The sequence below is a fragment of the Miniopterus natalensis genome, chromosome 3, assembly GCF_054644295.1.
Source record: "Miniopterus natalensis isolate mMinNat1 chromosome 3, mMinNat1.hap1, whole genome shotgun sequence".
In the NCBI taxonomy this organism is placed as follows: Eukaryota; Metazoa; Chordata; class Mammalia; order Chiroptera; family Miniopteridae; genus Miniopterus; species Miniopterus natalensis.
The window spans coordinates 83,200,740-83,223,975 of NC_142083.1; the positions used below are offsets into that span (position 1 = coordinate 83,200,740).

A 23,236-nucleotide genomic window follows, 5' to 3' on the forward strand; every position below is an offset into this window, starting at 1 on the left:
GCAATCTGCACACAAGTAAATATTTTGTGCCTTTTTTGGGAATCATCTGTTGAATGTCTGTTTGCTCAGCTGGACTGTACACTCTATGAGGATAGGAACTGTGTCAGGTTTATCTTCAACTCCTGGCACACATTAGGAATAAAAAATATTTGCTGACTGCCTCATGTCCCATATTCCCAGTGCCTGCATATTCCGGTCCCCAGGTGTGTGGGAGAATGTTCCTGCAACAGGGACAGCACGGCTGGTCCTTCACTCTATCATGGAGCCCTGAGGAGAAAGACTGAGGATCTCACAGGCCAGCTCACCTCTTGGCCAGCCCAGCTCAGAGCCCCAGGAGGTATAAAGCCTGGTGAACCTCAGCCCATCACACCTGTGTCCCCAGCACCACAGACAAAGGCATGAATGAAGAATTAAAAGGCCGGGAACGGGGAAAGTTAAGGGAATATGAGCTACTCCAGCCCAAACTAGTCCACCTTGACACTCCCATGCCAAAATGTAAGCCTAAGACCTCCAGGCCAGCAAAGCAAAGTCCTTTATCTCCCATTCCCTCAATACATTTAGGGAGTGCTTATTGCATGTCACGTGCAGTGCCAGGTTCTGAGGACACAGAGGACAGCTGAGCCCTGCACAAGAGCCAGGTATTAGCAAAGAGCCCCACAAACACAGTGGGACAGACACAGGAGCCAGAGAGCCTGCGTGTGAAGTCGGCTCTGCTGCTTATGGGCTGTGACCTTGGGCCAGTTGCAACTCTTTCCTGTGCCTCAACTTGCTTATCCACAAAATAGGGCTAATGAGTGAACATACTTAAATGAATTACTATGCAAAGGGATTAGGACAGTGCCTGGCACAGGGCACACACGGGTCACCTGTGCTATAAAGATTCATGACCCTTCACAATTTGCCTCCAACTTGCCTTTTTTGACCCACCTTCTGTCACATTCACCATCTATGCCCTGAACCCCCATTCCGCCTTCTTGCTTCAGGAAAGGCTCGTCGTCCCCCCAAGGTATCCCCTTTTGGCCTCCAACCCTCCCTTGGACATGCTGTTCTCCCTGCTCAAAATATCCTGCCCCAAACTTGCTCCCTCCTCATTCTACAACACTCAAGGGCCATGCTTGCCGCGGACCTTCCAGGCTTCTTAGACGACCCAAGGACCATGATACCTTGTAGGAATGGCCCTTCATTCAGAGCGAGTCACTGTGGAATGCAAGAGCTAAAGGCATGGCCTCGGAACGATCACCCCTCGTTTGACCAGGTATTAACTGACCTTTAGCAGGGCACATAACCTCTCTGTGCCTTAATCTCCTCACCTTCAAATGGAGACAAAGTGGTACCTATCTCACAGGGTTGTTCTGAAAATTAGATATAAAAAAGCAGTGATAAAGCAGTTCCCCTGTCTGGATCTCCCACTAAATGAGGGACCCCCATGGGGCAGGGTAGTTTCTCATTCAGTTTTGCATTCCACTCCTTGGGCCAGAGCTTAAAAACTCAAGAGGCCATTAGGTCCCAGGCAATGACTCTAAGTGACTAAGCTAGTCAGAACAAGAACAGAAAATATCAAGTGCAATGCAGGATAGCACCTGTACTCAGCCTCAGGGGCAGGGAGGGCAAAAGGCACAGTGGGGACTGTGACAAACTAGACCCTGCATGCCCCATTTAAAGGCTGCAGTCACCTCTCAGCTCCAGCTGATTGCTGCCCTAGAAGACTATGAGTCCAGTGTTACAAGACCTTTGAGTTTTCCTAGAGAAGCAAGATTTCTGGAGTTTTACAGTGAGATCTCATCTCTAAATGCCAGCCACTGCTTTTGGTTCCACAGTGCCTGGCAGATAGCCAGCTCCTACTTACCATGGTGATGCCCAAGAAGGTCGGGCTGACTAGAAATATCGGGGCTGGAAACTTGCCCCAACTTCTTTCCCAGAAAGAGTAGAAGAGGTCTGCCCAGCAGACAATCCACAGCAAAAACCCCAAGGCCTGAAAAAGAAGAACACACGTCTTACAAAGGATAGCGCTGGAACTTCCCCAGCTCAGCCTCAGGGGAACCGCCAACCTCTACATTACCAGCTGTGGTCCTTGAACACAGCACATATCGTCTGGAACATACACAAGTTCTAAGCAGGGTGAGAAGCTACCGGAAAGGAAACAGGCAAGAAACAAACCGAAAAATACATACTATAATGCCAGAAAGTAATAAATGACATGAGAAAAAATAAAACAGGTAAGGGGAGGCCTCTCTGATCAGATGACATCTGAGTAAAGAGCCAAAAGTGAATAATTAAAGGAAAGAATTAGGCAGAGGGAACAGCCAGTGCAAAGGCACTGGGGTAGGAACATGCTCGATGGGTTTATGGCTACTATGGAAAGAGCAATGGGCATAGTAGGAAATGGCTGAAGAAGATCCTGGAGCCAGATCAAGCTGGGCTACTGTGAGAACCTCTGGATTTTACTCCCTGTGGTGAGTAGTAACCAGAAGGTTTTCGAACAAGGCCAGAACAAGATCTGATTCACATTTTAAAGGCAGGTATTTTTCCCCAGAAGTACAAAGTGCTCCCAGAGGTCAAAGAAGAAGACATTAGATCTAGTTCATGTTAGGGAAATAGACAGCATTTTGAGATAGGCTTGAACTGTAGTATGAACGAGACAGATTTGAACGGCAATATAGGCAAAGGGACAGCATCAGTAAAATCATCCAAGTTTTCCTGTTTACCGAGGGTTTATGGAAATAAGTTTTGGGAAATGTGGCTGTAAAATATTACTGAGAGGTATAATTATAAAATTTAAATGACCTCCTGAGAATTTTATTGCATGCCACTCTATGTCACAGGTGCCAGCCTTTCTGACTCCTAGGTAATTTGCCCTACATACTAGCCCTTCTACTTGAGGTTCAAATTAGTGCCTCAGAATTGTCTGTCGTGTTTCATTTTTTACGCATAGATTGGGAACACTTGAAAACTCATAAATCCTCAGATGCCCGAGTCTTCTCTAGTGTCAGTAAGTGTTTAGCAGAAACTAACTCCATAATGAATGGGATTCATTCCATACAGGCTATGTTCAAGCACACTTAACAAGCTGCCTATTCCAAAAATGTCTTCTTAAAATGTCAAAATTTGGATGAAGTTTTTGCTTGTTTTGATATATTTATTTGCTACATCAACCATGGCTTCAGAATTTACCTTTTGAACAAGCTGATTTCAGAATCTGTGAAATGAATTAAGAATCTTATGTATCAAATTCAGATGGGTATGGCTCAACTGGTTGATCGTAGTCCCATGCACTGAAAGGCTGTGGGTTCAATTGCCGGTCAGAACACATACCCAGGTTGTGAGTTTGATCCCTGGTCTGGATGTGTGCGGCAGGTAGCCGACTGATGTTTCTCTCTTACATCAATGTTTCTCTCTCTCCCTCTCCCTTCCTCTCTCTCTAAAACAAAAATCAATAAAAATATATATTTTTTAAAATTCAGACATGTGAGAATAATATGTTCATGCATAGGTCTTTCAAAGATTACTGAGATACATGCTAAGTCGGCGGGAAAAAGTGGAATGAGAAACATGATATATAAATGCTCTAATGTGTCTTCCTCTCAGAACGCTTATTCTTATAAGAGGACAAATAGTAGCTGTGGAATGGGGAAACTAAACGCCATTTGGACCAAATGATCAAAATTAACCCTATCACGAAGCTGGTTACCACGGAGCCCCAGGTGTAACAGTCTGAGGACATTATGTCCCTCTAGTAGTTTTCCAGCTAGACAGGCATCACCTGAACATAATCATGAGGAAACATTATACAAGCCCGAGTTGAGGGCTCACTCTAAAACAAATGGCCCACATTCTTCAACTATGTCAATGTCATAAAACACTGAGAAAGGAGATGAGATCTTCCAGATTAAAGAAAACTAGAGACAACACGATTCAATGCAACACATGACCCTGGACTGGATTCTGAAGTGGGGAGAAAAATGCTCAAAAGAACAGTATTAGAACAAGTAGCAAAACTGAAATATAGGCAGATTTAAAAAAAAAAAAAAAAAGTGGCCATGTTAAATTTCCTGAATTTAATCATTATACTCTGGTTACAAAAGATAATATACATGCTTCAAGAAAAGATACACTGAAGAATTAAGGGGTAAAGGGGCACGGTGGCTGCTACCTATTCTCAAATGATTCAGAAAAACAAAGAATGTGTGTATATGGTGAGAGCAAAAGCAAATGATAAAACAAGCATGACAAAATGTTAAAACTCGGTGACTGTGAGAAATGGGTAGACGGTGTTAGGAGGAGTTCTTGGTATCATTCTTGCAACTTTTCTGTAGTTTGAAATTATTTCAGGATAAAAACTTTTCTTTTTTGCCTTACTTTATTTTTTAAAACCACAGTGGATATACAATATTATATTAGTTTCAAGTGCACAACCCAGTGATTAGACATTTCTATCACTTACGAAGTAATCACCCCAGTAAATCTAGTACCCATCTGACACCATACATAGTTATTACAATAATATTGGCTATATTCCCTGTGCTGTATTTTACATCCCATTAACTACTCTGTAACTACCAATTTGTACTTCTAAATCCCTTCACCTTATTTACCCAACCCCCAACACCCCTCCCATCTGGGAAAGATCAAAATGTTCTCTGTATCTATGAGTCTGTTTCTATTCTGCTTTTGTCTGTTGTTTAGATCCCACAAATAAGTCTTTCTCTGACTTATTTCACTCAGCACAGTACCCTCTAGGTCGGTCCATACTGTTGCAGATGGCAAGATCTCATTCTCTTTTATGGCTGGGTCATATTCCATTGTACATATGTACCACTCTTCTTTATCCATTTGTCTACTGATGGACATTTAGATTGCTCCCATATCTTGGCTATCATAAATAATGCTGCAATGAACATATGAACGTAAATGTCTTTTTGATTTAGTGTTTTGGGTTTCTTTGGATAACTACCCAAAAGTGAAATTGCTGGGGCTCTTCTTCGTCTCTTGTTATAGCCTTTGTTTTAAATTCTATTTTGTCTGGTACAAGTATTGCTACTTCAGGTTTTTTTGTTTTTTTCATTTCTATTTTCATGAAATGCCTTTTCCCATCCTTTACTTTTGATTTGGAGTCTCTTGTAGACAGTATATGTAAGGGTCTTGCTTTGTAATCCATTCAGCCTCCAAAATGCTTTTGATTGAAGCATTTAATCTATTTGCATTTAAAATAATTATTGATAGATATGTATTTATTGCCATTTTATTATTCATATATATATATTCCTCCCTCCCCCCCTTCTTCTTAAAGAAGATCCTTTAACATTTCTTGTAATACTGGTTTGGTGGTGATGAACTCCATTAGCTTTTTGTCTGAGAGCTTTTATCTGTCCTTTTATTCTAAATGATAGCTTTGCTAGGTAGAATAATCTTGGTTTTAGGTCCTTGCTTTTCATCACTTCAAATATTTTGTGCCAATCCTCTGGCTTGCCAAGTCTCTGTTGAGAAAGTAGCTAACAGTCTTATGGAAGCTCCCTTGTAGGTAACTAACTGCTTTTCTCTTACTACTTTTAAGATTCTTTGTCCTTAACCTTTACCATTTTAATTATGATGTGTCTTGGTGTGTGACCTCTTTGGGGGACTCTCTTCACTTCCTGGACTTGTATGCCCTTTTCCTTCACCAGGTTTAGGGAAGAGTTTTCAGTCATTTTTATTCAAATAGGTTCTCGATCCCTTGCTCTCTGTCTTCATCTCCAGCAAGACGTTGTCCCAGAGGTCCTTAAACTATCCTCATTTTTTTTAGAATTCTTTTTTCTGTTTGCTGTTCTGATTGGATGTTTTCTGCTACCTTCTCTTATAAATGACTGGTTTGATCCTCTGCTTCATCTAATCTGCTGTTGACTCCTTCTAGTGTATTCTTTTCAGTTACTGTATTCTTCATTTCTGACTGGCTCTTTTTCATGGTTTCTATGTCCTTTTTAATGCTGTTGAGGTTCTCATTAAGTTCCTTGAGCATCCTTATAACTCTGTATCTAGCAGATTGTTTGCCTCCATTTCCTTTAGTTCTTTTTTCTTAAGATTTCTCCTGTTGTTTCAGTTGGGACATGTTTCTTTGTCTCCCCATTTTGGCTGCCTCCTGTGTTTGTTTCTATGCATTAGGTAGAGTTATTATGTCTCCCAGCCTTGGAAGAGTGGCATTATGTAGTAGGTGTCCTGTAGGGCCCAGAGGCACTGCCACCCTGGGCACCCGAGCCAGATATTCCAGGTGCACCCCCCTGTGGGCTGTGTGCACCCTCCTGTTATAGTTGAGCCTTGATTGCTGTAGGCATATCAACAGAAGGGACTGACCGCCAGGCCAATCAGCTGCAAGAAGCAGCCATGACTACAGCAGAGGAGCTGCTGCTGTGCAAGGGCCAACCCCACAGAGCAGAACTTGCTTTAGCGGGGCTCTGGTGCCCGAGTCAACCCCTTGAGTGTGTAACTCATCGAGGTGGTTGGGTAGTGCTCTGGCATGGTCTGAAGCTGGCCTCTGTATACTCTGGCTCTGGGAACTCCCAGGAGGGGCTCAAAGGTCAGACGCCACCTGTGCCCTATTCAGAGCTACCCAGCACGAGCTACAAAGGAATCAGCAGATGACTGCTACTTGTGCTGGATTTGGAGGTGCCAGGGAGAGGCCAAGCTGCAAACTGAGTCCAACTGCCATTAGTGCCAGGCCTGGGGCCACTTAGCAAGAGGTACCACAAGGCCAAATACTGCTTGTTTGGGGTTTGTGAACCTTTGAGGGAATTTAGCAAAATTTGCAGCATGAGCCAAGATAGGCCATTTGTATTAAAAAGGTACTGGAAGCAACTTGGGTGGGCCTGCAAGTTGAGTGGGGCAGGGTCTCAGGGAATCACCAGGACGGGGCGAACAGTGTTAGCCAGGGTGCTAGAGACTCAGATATGGTGCCCACCTGCCGGCTCAGTGCAAGGGAGGGCTCAGCAAAGGAACAATGTCCTCTGCCAGTACTTCTGTCTGGGAGAATGCTGCCCCTCTAGCCCTCGTCCTAAAGACAGAAAATTCAGTTCCCTACTACACGTTGCTGGCACCTTTTGAGTTGCTGCCCCAGCACTAGAGCTCAGAGTGAGAGTGAGTAAGTCTGTGCATGGGACCTTTGAGAGGAACACCTGGGACTTCAGGAGGCCTCTGTCTCACTCAGCCACAATGTCCATTGGTTTTTACAGCCGGAAGTTATGGGGACTTCTCTTCCTGTCACTGGAACCCTGGGCTGGAGGGCCTGGTGTGGGGCTGGGGCCCCTCATTCCTTAGGGGGAACCTCTGCAGCCAAGATATCCCTCCTGATTTTTGACTGCCACATGTGGGTGTGGGACCAGAACATTCTGTGTCTCCACCCCTCCTACCAGTCTGAACATGGCTTCTTCTGTATATCCTTACTTATAGGACTTCCATTCAGCTAGGCTTCAGGTGGTTCTGAATGATGGTTATTCTGTAGTTTAGTTGTAATTTTGATGTGGTTGTGGGAGGTTAGCAATACTGCATTTACCTACTCCACCATCTTGTACCTACTCTGCTATCTTGTACCTACTCTGCCACCTTGGTCAGAAACCAAAAACTTTTTTTTAAGTAAAAGGATATCCTTGATCTAAGAAGAACTCCTGATTATCTCTGACAATCATTTGAGATAGATTCTATCATTCCCATTGTACAGATGGGAAACTAAAGCTCAGGGAGATTAAGAAATGTGCTAAAGGTCCTACAACCAGTAAGGTACAGAGACGATACGCGAACCCATGTCTGAATGCAGGTCCCCAGCCTTATCTACCACATCATTGTTCAGGCTCCTAGAAAATGGAATTCTGGGCCAATGAAGTAGAAGAAACATGTCAGTTTTCACTAGCCTCCACTCCCCACCCAGGATCACCCCCTCCCCATGACTTACAGTTTTGGCTTTGTTGAGATGTGTCATCTGAATGTAGCCCCGATCATGGTGGGAGAGATAGAAGTAGTAGAAGGGAAAGATGACCCAGAGGTAAAAGCAAGGCACCCACACGAGGATGGTGTTCTGAAAGCACTTGGTGAAGTCAGGATTGCTGGTGTACCATGTGACATTCCACTCCTGCGGAAACAAACACAGGCACAGGGTCAATGGGATGTGCCAAAGAGGGACAGGGGCCCCCAGTGGAGTTAAAATAGCTGCCATGGGGTTCAAGAAAACAGACAAGACCCCTGCACCTGAGGCCCTCTCAGGCAGAATATGCAAACTGGAGAGTTCAATAGCCAGAAAGACTATGAAACAAGGAATCAGGAATAAAGATATGCCTCACGGCACATTACAAACAGGTTCCTGGGAACTGTGACAAATTCCATTGTTGTACATAAGATGGAGATGCCCATTTAAAGGATCCTTGTGGGTATTTTCCTGTAAACTGAAGAGTCCTTTAGTCATACAAATCATTCCTACTTTATTATCTTGTGAATTTCGGACTTTCTAATCTCTTCATCACCATCATCATCATCTTCATCACCACCATCATTACTATCACAATCACTTTCATCAGCACCATCAACACCATCATCATCATCATCATCATCATGAATAATGCCAAAATTACAGTTCCATGTGCTAGGCCCTATTGTAAGTACTCTATATGTATTGTCCCCTATAATTCTATAAGTACTTTATCCCTCCTTTCTCGGATAGGAAAACTGAGGCACAGAGAGGTTCAATTACTTGTCCAGTATCACATAGCTGGTAAGATCTGGAGTGGAATTCAAACTAAGGCAATTTGGTTCTGGAGTCCCTTCATTTAACAACTATGCTATCCACCCTTGATAACAAATTTGGTGTAAATACTTTTATTTTGTAAGAAACCACCTGCATTTTGTTAAAGAAACATCACAAATAAATAGATAAATACATATATAGATCAAGTATATCTGTCCAAGAATAAACTTCAACCTGCTGTTAGACTTCAGTAATGAAGAATTTAATTCAAGTCCTGATCTGACCACTGACCAGTTACACAACATTGGAAAAACTTATTACCCTATCTTGGGGTCTCAATTTCCTATTTCTACTTTGATTACATCAGATATGGCCCTCCGGCCAATTTGGCCCACAGAAGGTTTACTGTTATTATTGTTTTAAGCATGCTTTTAAAAAAAAATTTTAGATTAGCTGCCAACATTTCAAATCAGGAAGTTTCATATAAAATTTTGGATTTCTGGCTTCTCTTAAAAAAATCAGAAAAACTGACAGCACTGAGCCCAATATTCCTGCTTCACAACCATCAGCAAGACCTGGGGAGTAGCCAGTCTTGGGAAAAGGTCCATGTGTTCCAGTTGGCCACAGTCCCTCTGTCCACCACTGGAAGATGCTCTCTCCAGATATCTGATTCCAAGCCTTCCCATGGTGAGATAAATGAGACCACAGAGGACTTAAGGAACCTGGAATATCACAGCCCTGTACAAGCTTTAAAGGCACATCAACTAATGTTAAGAGAAAGTGATGGAAGCAAGTAGATCATTTCACATAAATCATATGACAATATGATCAAAACATTATGTTCCAAGCATTTCAAAAAAGACCTAGTTATACACAACAATGTGAGTATACTTAACACAACTGAAGCATACACTTAAAAATGGTAACGATGATTAAAAAATAAAGAATCTGACTTTAAAAAAAAAGAGATCTAGGTATTAAACAAGTACCTAAACAGGTTCTTCAGAGGTATAACTGATAAACAATTCTATGATATAAATGGTTATTTTTCCAGAACCAATAACAAGAAGTCAATGAAATGTAAACTTTAAATGATTAACACACACAAAGGTATTTACCTAGGAAACTACTAAACACAAAGAAACCCTTAGGACAAAGGTCATGCCTCTATGAACTTGGGCATCTGAAGTCTGATCATACAAGTGACCTAAATCAAAGACTGATTATTTTAACTGGTTTCACACAACTTGGAATTCTTAAGGCGATGATGAAAAAAGGGATCCAACTGTTGGTGGTTATTATACACAGAACAGTTTCTGAGCAATTGCTGGTAAAAGTTCATTCCAAAGGAATTTGCCCTTCTAATAAGAAAACAATGCTGGGGCTTAACATATACAGTTACCTATACAAGAAGCTCGGTTCATGTGCGAGACATTTCAGTAGCTAATCCCTGCCCCAATTATTCCTTGACTGGACTATTACAACTAGCTTCCTAAACTTTACCTGTTCCCAGCCCCTCCTTGCCCCCACTAGGTCCTCCCTACTATAGCTAAAGTTATCTTATCTACCCATATATCCACACATGCATTTATAGATATATCTACCCACCCATTCGTAAACCCATTCATCCTTCTATCTATCCATCTATTATTCATCCAACCATCCATCCACTAGTCCATCCATCCATCCATCCATCCACCCACCAACCCATCCATGCACCAAGTTATCCATGCATCTACCTGTCTTATCTGCTCAGCCACCCTCTCTACTGATGCATTCAACCATCTATCCATCCACCCACCCACACCCCCATCCATATCTCTCTCTCTTCGTATTTATTTCTAATAGTTAATACATTTATGTGCCAAATTTGCTCAAACTACACAAAATGGTATACTGTGAAAAATAATTCTTCCCTGAACTCACAGCCCCCCATCCCACCCCACAGGCAAAACTACCGTTGCTAAAATCATGTGCATTCTAGATTATCTTCCAAATACAGTGTATCTATTTTGTCTCTCCAAAAGGTACCATAATACAAACCCGTTCTTTACCTTATTTTTTTTACTTAGCTAATATCAGAAACTGATGTTTACCAGTAACATAGATCCACTTTATTCTTGATAGCTTACTTTTATTTTATTTTTAACAAAGGATACAAGTGACAAGCCATCTTCCCATCCTGGTCCCTAATCCCTCAATTCCTCTCTCCAGAGGCAACCATTATTGGTTTCTTATGTATCCTTGCAGAAAATACCTTATGCATACATAACAAAAATAAATATATATTTTTTGTTAGCAAATGGAAAGAAGCATACTCCATATACTGTTCTGTATCTTGCTTTTTTTCTCTTAATAATAGGTCTTAAAGATTATCCTGCCCTGCACATGAACAGTTTCCTCCTCCTCTGTGCTGGCTGCTTCATATTTTATTGTATGATAGACCTGACTTGACTTAATTTGTCTCCTGCTGACTAGGCATTGGGTTGCTTTTACAAACAATGCAGCCGTGAATAAATAACTGGTAAGTGCCTCACATTACACATGAACAAGCATATTTGTAAAGTCACTTTTTAGCAGTGAACCTGAAAAACAAATTTAAAAAAATAAATAAATAAAAGCACTCAGGTTCTCCCTCTGAGAGGACAATTCATAGACTTTAATACATGTGTTAATATATGAGACAGCCCGGCCGGGCGTGGCTCAGCAATTGAGTGTCGACCTAAGATCCAGGCGATCAGGGTTCGATTCCCAGTCAGGGCACATGCCTGGGTTGTGGGCTCGATCAATGACTCTCTCATCACTGATGTTTCTATCTCTCTCTCTCCCTCTCCTTTCCTCTCTCTGAAATCAATAGATATATTTTTAAATATATATATATAAGGGACAGATCTGATGGCCCTTTCTCCTCTGGGAAACACCCTCCAATGGCTCCTGATTACCTCTGAGAGCTGATCCTTGCTATGGTTCATGAGGCCTTCCACATTCGAGCTCCATCTGTTCCTTCTACAATTTCTCCTGCCCTGTTCCCCAATGTGGCAACTGAAGCATTCACTCAAATAAGCATTTCCCAAGCATGTGTCAGGCATTGCTCAAGGTACTTCAGACTCAGGAAGGCCATGGTCCCTACCTTCAAGGCATTCCCCAGCTGCTAGTCAAATGAATGGTTCTTTGGCATATCTATTGCTAGATGCTCTCCCTGCAATGTCTTTCCATCATAACAAACTCCTGTTCATCCTTAAAAACCCAACTCAGGTACCTCCTTTAAGGAGCCTTCCTCCTCACTTCCCAAACCATCAGACCCCTCAGTCCCCTTCCTCCTGACCTCTGCAATGGTTTCCTTACATGTCTGTCGATACCTCCTGCAAAGACCATGCAAGTACCTCAGTGCCAGGACCATACTGTGTTTACCTCTGACTACTATCTTCCTACCCAGCAGGTTCCCAGAGGTTAGTAAGTAAACAAGTGGCCCAAGCCATGCCTTTCCTCTCAGGCATTCTTTCCTACTTTACTTTTTAAAAAATAACAATCCATCCAAGTACAACGTAGCACTGATCCCTGGCTTTCTGGTCAAGTGGGTGTGAATTAAAATTTAGCCCCTGACCTCATGTGAACCTGGGCAGTTCATTTAACTATAAATAGCAGATGCTAATAACGAATAATAATCGCCACTGCTCCCACCAGCACTGCCCATAGAAAAGCTGAAGTTAAGAAGTGAACAAGAGGGAATTGGGGACATCTAAGGACACGGGACTCCGGAAGGAGAGGTCAGAGAAATGCTTAGCAAAGGCAGGCATTTACTCTGAAGAGAGCAGCTTCCTGCTCAAAGCCAGAAGGCTGTCCCTAAGAGGGCAGAGACAGAGCGAGGAAGCCAGAGGGGGCATGAAAAGAGGAAACAGGATTGTGCACATGAACTTTCACTGCTGCAGAATGCAGCCAACGCAGGCCGTCCCGCCCCCAGACCCCACAGGGCCTCGGTCGCTGCTCCTACCCAGCCCAACGGTGGCCCTGACCACAACTGTCACAGCAGCGACGATAAGAGCGTTGGGGACCCCCTGCGTGTCCCTCTCTGGCTGGGACCCGGATATCTCCTCTGTCCAAACTCCTGGAGACAAAGCAGTGAGGCCCCCTCGGTTTGGGGTTTCTGGGGGGAAACAGCAAATGCGGGAGACCATTATAAGGCTTAAGGAGGGGCGACTCACTGGGTCTGCCATTCACTCTACCCCTGGCCCAGGGAGGGCAGCTCCCCTGGCCTTCCTTTCAGGGGCTCTGCCTCCTACTCCAGGGAGCTTCAGATTCAGAACTCAAGCTGGCTGAACCCCTGATTCTGTCCATCAGCCCACCTGCAGGAAATGAAATGCAGCCCCAGGAAACAGTCACCAGCGCTGGCCCAGGCCCTGCGCTCCGGGGAAACTGGCCCAAGGCATCTCAATAGAGAAAGTGCACCCCCAGACTCCCCTAACCGAGGCTTCCCTTCACAGGACACCTCCACAGCTTAGTCACCTTCTATGTCCCCCTGCCCTCAGCCCTGACATTTAGGGCCTGGGGAACAAGTCCAAAGCTGCTTGGCCCACAAGCTTTGGGAGTTTATGGAATTTCTATTGTGTGGTGTCCTCTCACGCCCTTCCCTCTCTGGGCAGTATGACAACCAATATGTTCTGAGCGCTGATCGAAGTCTCCCACAGATAGGACCCTACTCAGTTCTCACAAGAAGAGGCACAGCTGTTACCCCCATCTCACAGATGAGGAAACTAAGGCACCAGGAAGTGAGACATCTTCCCAAAGGCAGTGGGTCTCTGTTGTCCCCACACACCACGCACATTTTCCCTTCTATGGCAACAGCCTCTGGCTCTTGTTCATAAACAAACACTCTACTCTCAGCCACACACTCAGGGCAAAGCTTTAGGGGTGGGCCCTCATTAGCGTCAGCCAGTCAGCAGAGTCCTTTACCCACATGCTGGTGATTAGTTTAAGGAGGGGCACTTATGCCCAATTGAGCCAACCACAGCAAGGATACATCCTCTCTTGTCTAAAGATTCAGGGTGAGGATGTGGGGTTTACAGTGTCTCAGCCATTCACAAGGGAAGTGCCAAGGGCTGGGAGGGGAAATGAAGGGAGGCGCCACTATGGCCACTGTGAAAATCAAGCTGACATCATAAAAGATGGAGATGGATAGTGTCATTGTAGGCTGCTGGGTCAAGCTTCACCTGCAGCCCACCCTCCCATTGGACTTGCCCAATAAATTCACTTGTTTACACAAGTTGAAAATGAATGTGCTTTCACAATTCAAAGCATCCTAATAATAAAAGTTCTGATCCACTGTGTCTGTCCCCTTGTCCCTTTTCTTTCTCTTATTTTTTAATCCTCACTGAGGATATTTTTTCCATTGCTTTTTAGAGAGAGTGGAAGGGAGAGAGAGAGAAAAAAAACATCGATGTGAGGGAGACACATCAATTGGCTGCCTCCCATACATGCCCCGAGCAGGGCCAGGATTGAGCCTGCAACCAGGGTACATGCCCTTGGCTGGAATCGAACCTGGGACCCTTCAATCCGCAGGCCGACGCTCTAACCACTGAGCCAAACCAGCCAGGGCCCCTTGCCCCTCTTCTTACAGGTCCAGCATTCTTCTTTATTTATTGTGTGACCTTAGACAAGTCACAATTTGTAACAGCAGTTCTATAGGTTTGAGGACTCAAATCACCCTCTTGGCTCAGATGTCCCATGGGCAAAAGCACATGCTCCAGAAGGCCCTGTTAAAATTTGTACCATACCCATCACTAGGAGCCAGCATAGAGGTTCGGGGACTCTGAGCCTCAGCTATGACTAAGGCAAGAACACCTATCTCCTAAAGCTATTCTAAAGAGGAAGTAAAATTATATACACACAGGGTCCAGCTCAGAGTCATATATTCACTCTCAATGAAGAGCTATTAACAGTAACCTTAATTCTGTGTCAGTAATAAAAGTAAGTGAAGTTTATAGCATTATAGTCAAAATATGATAGTCTTATATTATTACTGATAATAATATCACCTAGCTTTAAGTGAGCACTATTTGCCAGGTGCTATTTCTTGCATTTTATGTGAAGAACATTTAATCTTCATGATCACCTAAAAAGGAGGCTGTTTTGATCCCCATCTGGTAGATGAGGAAATTGAAAGCAGAGAAATCAAATAACCTGCCTAAGATCACACAATGATGAGGCTGGGGCTCAAACCTAGAAAGCCTGAATACTGAGTTCCCCGGACCTCTCTGCTGGCTCCTAGTGATGGGTATGGTACAAATTTTAACAGGGCCTTCTGGAGCATGTGCTTTTGCCCATGGGACATCTGAGCCAAGAGGGTGATCTGAGTCCTCAAACCTATAGAACTGCTGTTACAAATTACCATAAACTTAGTGTCTTAAAACAACACAATTTTTTTATCATACCGTTCTAGAGGTCAGGAATCTGAACTGGGTCTCACCGGGCCAAAATCAAGTTGTGAATAGGGCTGTGTTCCTTCGGGAGACTCTAAGGGCGATTCCATTTCTTTGCTTTTTCCAGCTATCAGAAGCCGCCCACATTCCTGGGCTCACGGCCCCTTCTTCCACCTTCAAAGCCACAGCATCAGCCAAGTCCTTCTCATGTTGCCATCTCTCTGGGTCTCTCTCTTACCTCCCTCTTCCACTTATAGGGACCCTCGTGAAGACCTTGGGCCCACCCAGATAATCCAGGATAGTCTCCCAACTCAAGGCCAGTCAATGAGCAAATTAATTCCATCTGCAGTCTTCATTCCCTTTGCCAGGTTACTAACATATTCACAGATTCCAGGGATTAGGTCATGGACATCTTTGGAGGGGCCATTATTCTGTTCACCACATCCCCTGTTTGACTCTGGCCCACCCTAAAATTTCTGACATCCCAGGAACACCATCACATTTCTCAGCAGGATCAGATTCAGAAGCCACCAGAATCCTGCCAGGTAAAAACAAGAAGTAGCCTTGGGCAGGCCCGAGACGTGGCCTCATGCCAACTGACCCTGATGCTGACCAGCACTCTCAGCTCACTGTACAGCCAGGGCCTCTTCGATGCTGCCCCCACCCCAGCTGCTCCGGCCTGGCTTACACAGCTTCCAGAGGGACATGTGGCCAGGGCCTGCGGGGAGACAAGGGAAATAGCCCTGTCCCAGAACCCAACCAGGTCAGGAGGGGATGCTGCAGAGAGCAGGAGAGGCGGACAGCAGGCCAGAACGTGATTATGAATGTGAACTGCTGCTCAGTGTCACCAATGTCTGGGATCTAGAATTGCTCTGACACTATTTAGAAACAAGAACCTACTATGCACCAGGCGTTCCACTGGGGTCTGAACATTCATTTTCCAATTCAATAGTCTCAGTAACTTGCAACAGTTGGATTTCTAGCCCTCAGTGGACAATTATTTATTGGGACATTACTGCATGCCAATACCATCTGAACGTAAGTAAGTTTCCACTCTCACAGAATTTTATTCTATCATAAGAGGCAGATAAATAAACAATTACATAATATGTATGTCTCATGGCAACAAGTGCCCTGAAAAAGAATAAAGGAGGCAGAGAATAATGGCGGGAGTGGGTGCTCTTCTTATATCAGGTGGACAAAAAGGGCCTCTGGGCCAAGGTGACACTTGGACAAAGACCTGGAGGAAATGAAGAAACATATGCCACCTTCTTCCATTGATGGAAAGAAACAGAGTGAGGGTGGATTAAGGTTCTCAGTAGCATGTGCCAGGACTGAGCTGAGTGTTTTACATCACATTTAATCCTCACAAACAACTCTGGGAGACGGGCACTATAATTAAACCCATTTTACAGATGTAAAAACTGAGGCCCAGTCCCTAACCTGCAAGCTGCGTACACAGCCAGGAAACTGAATTCAAGTGTTGATACCTCTATTTACACAAAAAATACACTAGTTCCTTTTTTTTTTTTTTATCATGTACATGTACTACCATTCCCATTTAAAATGAGTATTAAAGGGTATACAGATGCTGGTCTAGGCAGGGACACTTTCTTAGAAGGAGACAAGAAAAACAAAAGCTAACTGTGATGATCTCCAGGGGGTAGGGCTGAAGTTGGTAAGAGGAAGCAACTATTAGTTTTTTATTATCCTTTGTACTGTTTGAATTTTTGACTCTGCATGTATTCCCCCTAAAATAATAACAACAATAACAAAACGAGTTCACACTTTAGATAAATAAATAGCAGCAGCAGGAATGTAAGGGTAGAAATTTCGTAATGCTGAGCCGGGAGCGAAGAGAGAGCACACATTTATTGAGCTCCTGTACCAGCAGTATTTGCCAGGCCAGATCCAGGGCTGTCTTCCAAGCGTGAGTCCATTTACACCTTACAGTAGAACTACAAAGTCAAGACTGTAATAACTACCCCTTTTTCAGGGGAGGTCTCTGAGGCCCAGAGAGGCTAAGAGCTTGCTCAGGCTCACAGAGCCAGGAAGAGGCAGAGCCGGGATTTGAACCCACAGAGTCTGACAACTGAGCTCTTAACTCCTGGGCCCCACCACCTCTCAGCCAGGTAGTCGGAACTCTAAGGGCTTTGCAAAGTTAACAGCCTCACCATTCAGCCTGAGGCAGCTCGCAAGGCAACGTTTCTCTGAGGCAGGACATCAACTAACTGTCCTCAGGTCTTAGGAATTCCAAGCTCCTCTGTGCAGAATGGAGGAGCAATGTTCACACTCAGACCTAGAAATAGTCTACAAGACTTCCTACCCATCTGCCCAAAGTGAGCAATACAAGATGATGCTTAAGAATACAACGTTCAAGGTCTGGGTCAGTATGTGTCAGAAAGCAGGGTTTCTCAACCTCGGCACCACTGACATTTGCAGCCAGAAAATTCTTTGTCTTGAGGGGCTGTCCTGTGCCTTATAGGATGTTGAGGGCATCCTTGACCTTTACCCAATAGATGCCAGGACCACACATCAAGTTTAATCCTCCCAACAACTCAGAGAGACAGGTGGTATAATTAAATCCATTTTACAGATACAGAAACTGAGGTCACATAATCTGCAAGCAGCATATACAGCCAGTTGTGACAATCAAAAATGTCTCCAGACATTGCCAAATGTCCCCTGGAAGCAAAATTGCCCCCACTACCCTAACACAATGGCCTCACGAGGCCTCGGTTTCTTCCTCTGTGAAATGAGACTAATTCTAGGACCCACCTACTATAGAATTATCAGGAGGGTTAAATGAGATCACCCAAAGTTTCCAGTTTGAGTTCCTGGCCAAGAGGCTGATGAATAAACACAAGCACAGGGTTGCATTCATTCATTCATTCATACAATGAGTATTTATTGAGCACCTACCATGTGCCAAGGTCTGGGCTAATCACAGAGATATGGAGATAAATCAGACACAGTCCCTGCCCTCTAAAGACTCACATCAGCCCTAGCTGGTTTGGCTCAGCAGTTAGAGCATTGGCCCACAGACTGAAGGGTCCTGGGTTCAATTCCGGCCAAGGGCACATTATACCTCGGTTGCAGGCTCAATTCCTGGCCCCAGCTGGGACTCATGCAGGAGGCAACCAATCGATGTGTCTCTCTCACATTAACGTTTCTCTCTCTCTCTCTCTCCTTTCCCCTCTCTCTAAAAAGCAATGGAAAAAATAACCTCAGGTGAGGATTTTTTTAAAAAGACACATCAAAACATAAACCAGCCCTGGCCAGTGTGGCTCAGTTGGTTGGAAAATCACCCGGCGCACCAAGAGGGGCCGGATCGATTCCTGGTCAGGGCACATACCCAGGTTGCGGGTTCGACCCCTGGTCAGGTGGCATGTGGGAGACAACCAATTGATGTTTCTCTCTCACACTGATGCTTTTCTCTCTCTCTCAAATCAATTAAAAAAATAAAATTATAAGAAAACAAATCAAAACATAACTACAAAGGGCAAATACTTGCTAAGAAGGAAAAGGGAATGAATGGTGTTGGAACGGCAAGTATTAGAGGTGAAGGTCTAGGAAGGCTACATTTTAGCAGAGATTAAAAGGGTCAGGAGAAGCCAGCCATGCACAGAAACACGTGTGGGTGTCACCTTTCCAAAAATGAAGAAAGGGAGGGAACGGAGGAAGGGAATAAATTAAATGAACACAAACCACCAAGAGCAAGGACCCTGGTGCCAGAGGGCCTGCATTTGAATCCAGTCATCACTGCTTCTTGCCTCTTAACCTTCAGAAAATTAGCTAACCTCTCCCACCCTGGTGTCTCTCGTGTGCAAACAGGATTAATAACGGACTACACACGGTATGTCCTTAGCATGCTAGGTAAGCGGTTAGCTTGCCCAGAGCTGCCTAACAAGGGCTGGGGCGGGCAGGATGCAGAGCAGGCTGCTGGCTCTGTATCACCAACCACTTTGCAGGGTGCAAACCCACGGGGCTGAAAACTCAGGCTAATAACAGTAATAACAGGAATAGTAAGAAAATAGGATGGCAGCTCTTCCGAAATACTGTCTGTATGCAGGGACTATGTTCCAGGTGTAAAGTGCATCGTTTCATTTCATCATCGGAGCCAACCTATGAGGTAGGTACTGTCTTAATCTCATCTTAGAGAGGAACACAGAGGCAAACACCAGTAAGATGACTTGCTGGAAGGTACACAGGTAGGGCCTGGTGGCGCCTGCATTCCAACCCAGAGAGGCTGGCTCTAGAACCCAGCAGACTCTTCTGCAAAGCAGGGGAAGGAGAGGTGCAGGGCACAGCCAAGGACTGGGCCATTGTGGAGGGGCGCAGGGAGAGAGGCAAAAGGCCATTTATAAAGCCACAGTCAAAACCAACCCAGGTGCCAGATCCCCTGCAGGGAGCGGGCTCCGAAGCAAAAGAACGCTAAGAAAAGGAAGCTGGAAGGCCACAATTATGTCAGGGGACCCGCTGGGCTGCTGGACACTAATCCTGTTTACAGAGCCAGCAAGGGGCCTTTTTTGCCCACCACAGTCCTGAAAGGGATCTCCTGAAAGGTCAAGTAGCAGCCAGCAGCACAGTAGGAGGACAGCTGTGCCAACATCACGCTGGCAGTGATGTCCCCTGCCCACTGCTGGGCTGAGCTTTGACCTTCCCTCACCCTCTGACTCACTGGAGCTAAGAATAAAGCCCAGAAATATTGGGGGAGGGAGGCACAGCAGCATCCATACCTTACCCCCAGTGCCCAGGAAGGCAGGGCATGGCCCTGCCCAGGCAAAAGCCCCAAATCCTTACTGGATCCTCAAGCCGAAGATGCAGAATTGAACACCTTTGTGAGAAAGGGGCAGGAGTTACATGCAAAACCAAGACACTTGTCTTAACAGGACTTCCAGTGTCAAGAAGAAAATAGCCAGGGCTGCCTAGCACAAGTATCCGGGTGTCAGCAGAGGGCAGCTTGATCGGACTGCCCTGAACTGTCCCAGCCAGTACCATGAGGCCTCTCACCAGGGCCCTTCCCTACAAAGCACACACTCGCCTTCCTTCTTCAGCCAGCCCCAATCATTCGCTGAGTTCATCTCTAGCTACCTCTCCTCTTATCAGACTCTGGAGCTTCACCAAATCCTCCATCAGGTCATGTTCCAGGGACTTGAGAGGGGTCAGGCATGTGCCAAGCATAGGAGTGTGTCTGGGGACACAGCTGTAGGTAGAACTGACAGCATCCACTCATTTACTGAGCATTATGTCTAGGTGTTGAGGACCCAGTAGTGAACAAAGGGCCCGACCTGCTGGAGCTTACAGCATGCTGAGAGGAGACAGAGGAAACAAGATGGACAGATGGATGGATGGATGGACGGATGGATGGATGGATGGATGGATGGATGGATGGATGGATGGATGGATGGATGGATCAAAGAGGAGGGGGGGAGGGGGAGGGAGAATGTATATAGTGTGTGTGTGAGAGTGAGTGAGTTATAAAAAAAATAAAGCTCAGAGAAGTGAGAACGCCTCCCTGAAAATGTACATTTGTTGAAGTAAACAAGACAGTAAGATGCCTGGGGGGAGAATCTTGGGGGAGAACGAAGGAAACATTAGGTGCAAAGTCCCTGGGGCAGGAACATGCCTGGAATTTTGGAGCAATAGCAGAGAGGCCAATATGACTCAACAGTAATAGGAGATGAAGTCATCGAGGAAGGGGGACAGGCAGGCACAGACTGTGTAAGACTCATAGGCCATTGTATGGACTTTGACTTTCACTCAGAGTGACTTGGGGACCATGGATTTGATGTGTCACCATCTTATTTATGTTTCACATAGTGGTTCTCAACCAAAGGCAAGTCCTCCTCCGAACCCCCACCACCACCAGGGAACATTTGAATTTGGAGACATTTTTGGTATCACTGTTAGGGTGAGGGTGAAGGTGGGGGTAGAAGCATTTTGTGGGTAGAGGCCATGCTGCTAAACACCCACAATGCACAGGACAGCCCCACAACAGAGAATTACTCGGCCCCACATGTCAATAGTGACAAGGCCAAGAAACCCTATTTTCACAGAATCCCTGCCCTTACCAAGTTTAGGTCCATATTCCCCACACACAGCCCTCATCAGGCAGAGAGTGTCAGCTCCTCACCATGTGACACTAGGCAAGCAACTAAGCCTCAGTTTCCACATCTGTAAAGTGGGAACACCACTGAGATGATGCAAATATGCACTTAATTAAGCATGAGCCTGAGCACATATTACGTGCTCAATAAATGCCACTGCTATTACTGTGATTACTTCCAGATCCATCTCTTGCTATGTCCCTTCCACATTTCCAGCCTCACCAAATGATTCTTTCATCCAACAAAGATGTTCTGATCCCCTACCATGTACCAGGGACTATGCTGACCAAGTATAGTAGGCAGAAGAGTTCTCCAAGATCTCCATATCCCCATCGCCAGAACGGATATGTTACCTTACACAGCAAAAGGGATGTTGCAGGTGTGACTCAGTTATGGATCTGGAGATGGGAGATTATCCTGGATTATCCAGGTGGAATTCCTGGGCTCAGGGTAGAAAGGGAAGCAGGAGGGTGAAGAGTCAGAGAAGGAGCTGTGACAACAAAAGCAGAAGTCAACGCGAGGCAGGACCACTGGTCCAGGAACACAAGCCACCTCTAGCAGCTGGAAAAGGCAAGAAAAATGGGTTCTCCCCGAGAGCCTCCAGAAGCAACTCCAGGACTGCACTTTGGACTTCTGACCTCTAGACTATAAGAGAATAAGTCTGTGCTGCTTTAGGCCATAAATTCGTGGTGATTTGTGATAGCAGCCACAGGAAGCCCGTACAGCAGGCAATGCAGATAGAGCCAGCAGGAAACGAGGGCTGGCTGCGCCCTCACCAAGCGGACGCTCATTCACGCTCAACAGCCCTGCGTGGGCCCTGCCTCACCTGCCCCGGGCCTGCCCGAGTCAGACTCCGCACCTGCTCCCTCCCGGGGTGGCCTGCAGCCCTGTCTGCCCTGCAGTGCAGCTGCTTAGGAAATGCTTGTGAAGGATGGGAGCTGGGAACAACAGAAAATACAAATTTATTTTTAAATTTCACTTTAATAGGCAATATATGACTCAAATTTAAATATATTCCTGTGGGAACACGCACATGCACGCGTGTGTGTGTTGCTCTGCCTCTCTCTCCCCCTCCACCCAGTCCCCTCTGCCCAGTCCCTATATACCTGCACCCCCTCCCTATATACACAATGCAACCACATTTGTGAGTTTCTCATCGATTCTTCTGGAATTTGTTATGCAAATACAAGCAAATACAACTATGCATTCTTAGCTGTTCCTTTCTTTACACAAGAGGTATTATGCCAACTGTATCTTGATGTTTTCACTTAAAAACTGGATTTTGGAGGCTGGCCTTGTCCTCACTTATTTCCTTCTGAAAGCACCCTCACTCCTCTGCTAAGTGAGAACATACTGTACCTACCCAGGTCCCTACTGCCCGCCACTTGGGTTGCTGCCAATCTTTCGCTATTCCCAACAATGACCCAATGAATGCCCTTAGAAATTACTCAAGCTAAAAAAAAAAAAAAATCAGGAAAGCCTGGCCTGAAGATCAACAGGGCTTCATTGAATCACTCATAAGCCTCATAGGCAGAAAACAGCACCGCCCAGGTTAAGTCTGATAACCTGGAGATACGCAGTGAAAATCAGAAGCATAATTAAAGCTGACCCAGTCACCTGTATGGGAATTTAGTCTTTAAAGCATCACTAAATATATCCAAAAGAAATGAAACCATTATCTCAAAGAGATATCTGTCCCCTATGCTCACTGCAACATTACTTACAATGGCGAAGATATGGAAACAAACTGTCTGATGGGTGGATGGATAAAGAAAATGTGATATATATGATGGATTATTCAGCCATAAAAGAGAAGGAAATCAGGGGGGAGGGGTACAGGATGGGATAAATGGGGGGGGAAGGGGACATTTGTAATACTTTCAACAATAAAGGTAAATTTTTAAAAAAAGAGAGAGAGAAGGAAATCCTGTCTTTTGCAATAATATGGATGAACCTTGGGGGTATTATGCAAAGTGGCTTAAGTCAGAGAAAGACAAATACTATGTGTG

At 45.0% G+C, this 23,236-nt stretch overlaps 1 protein-coding gene across 1 annotated transcript in view; it reads right to left on the reverse strand.

Annotated features, from left to right (window-relative positions):
- Nucleotides 1-23,236, reverse strand: part of ABCC1 (ATP binding cassette subfamily C member 1 (ABCC1 blood group)) — a 126,348-nt gene that overhangs the window by 83,846 nt on the left and 19,266 nt on the right. Inside the window, exons 2-3 of the mRNA XM_087815640.1 lie at nucleotides 7,916-8,092; nucleotides 1,847-1,972 (exon numbers count right to left, since the gene is read on the reverse strand). Coding sequence (XP_087671766.1) covers nucleotides 1,847-1,972; nucleotides 7,916-8,092 — 303 coding nt within the window. The remainder of the gene's footprint in view (nucleotides 1-1,846; nucleotides 1,973-7,915; nucleotides 8,093-23,236) is intronic.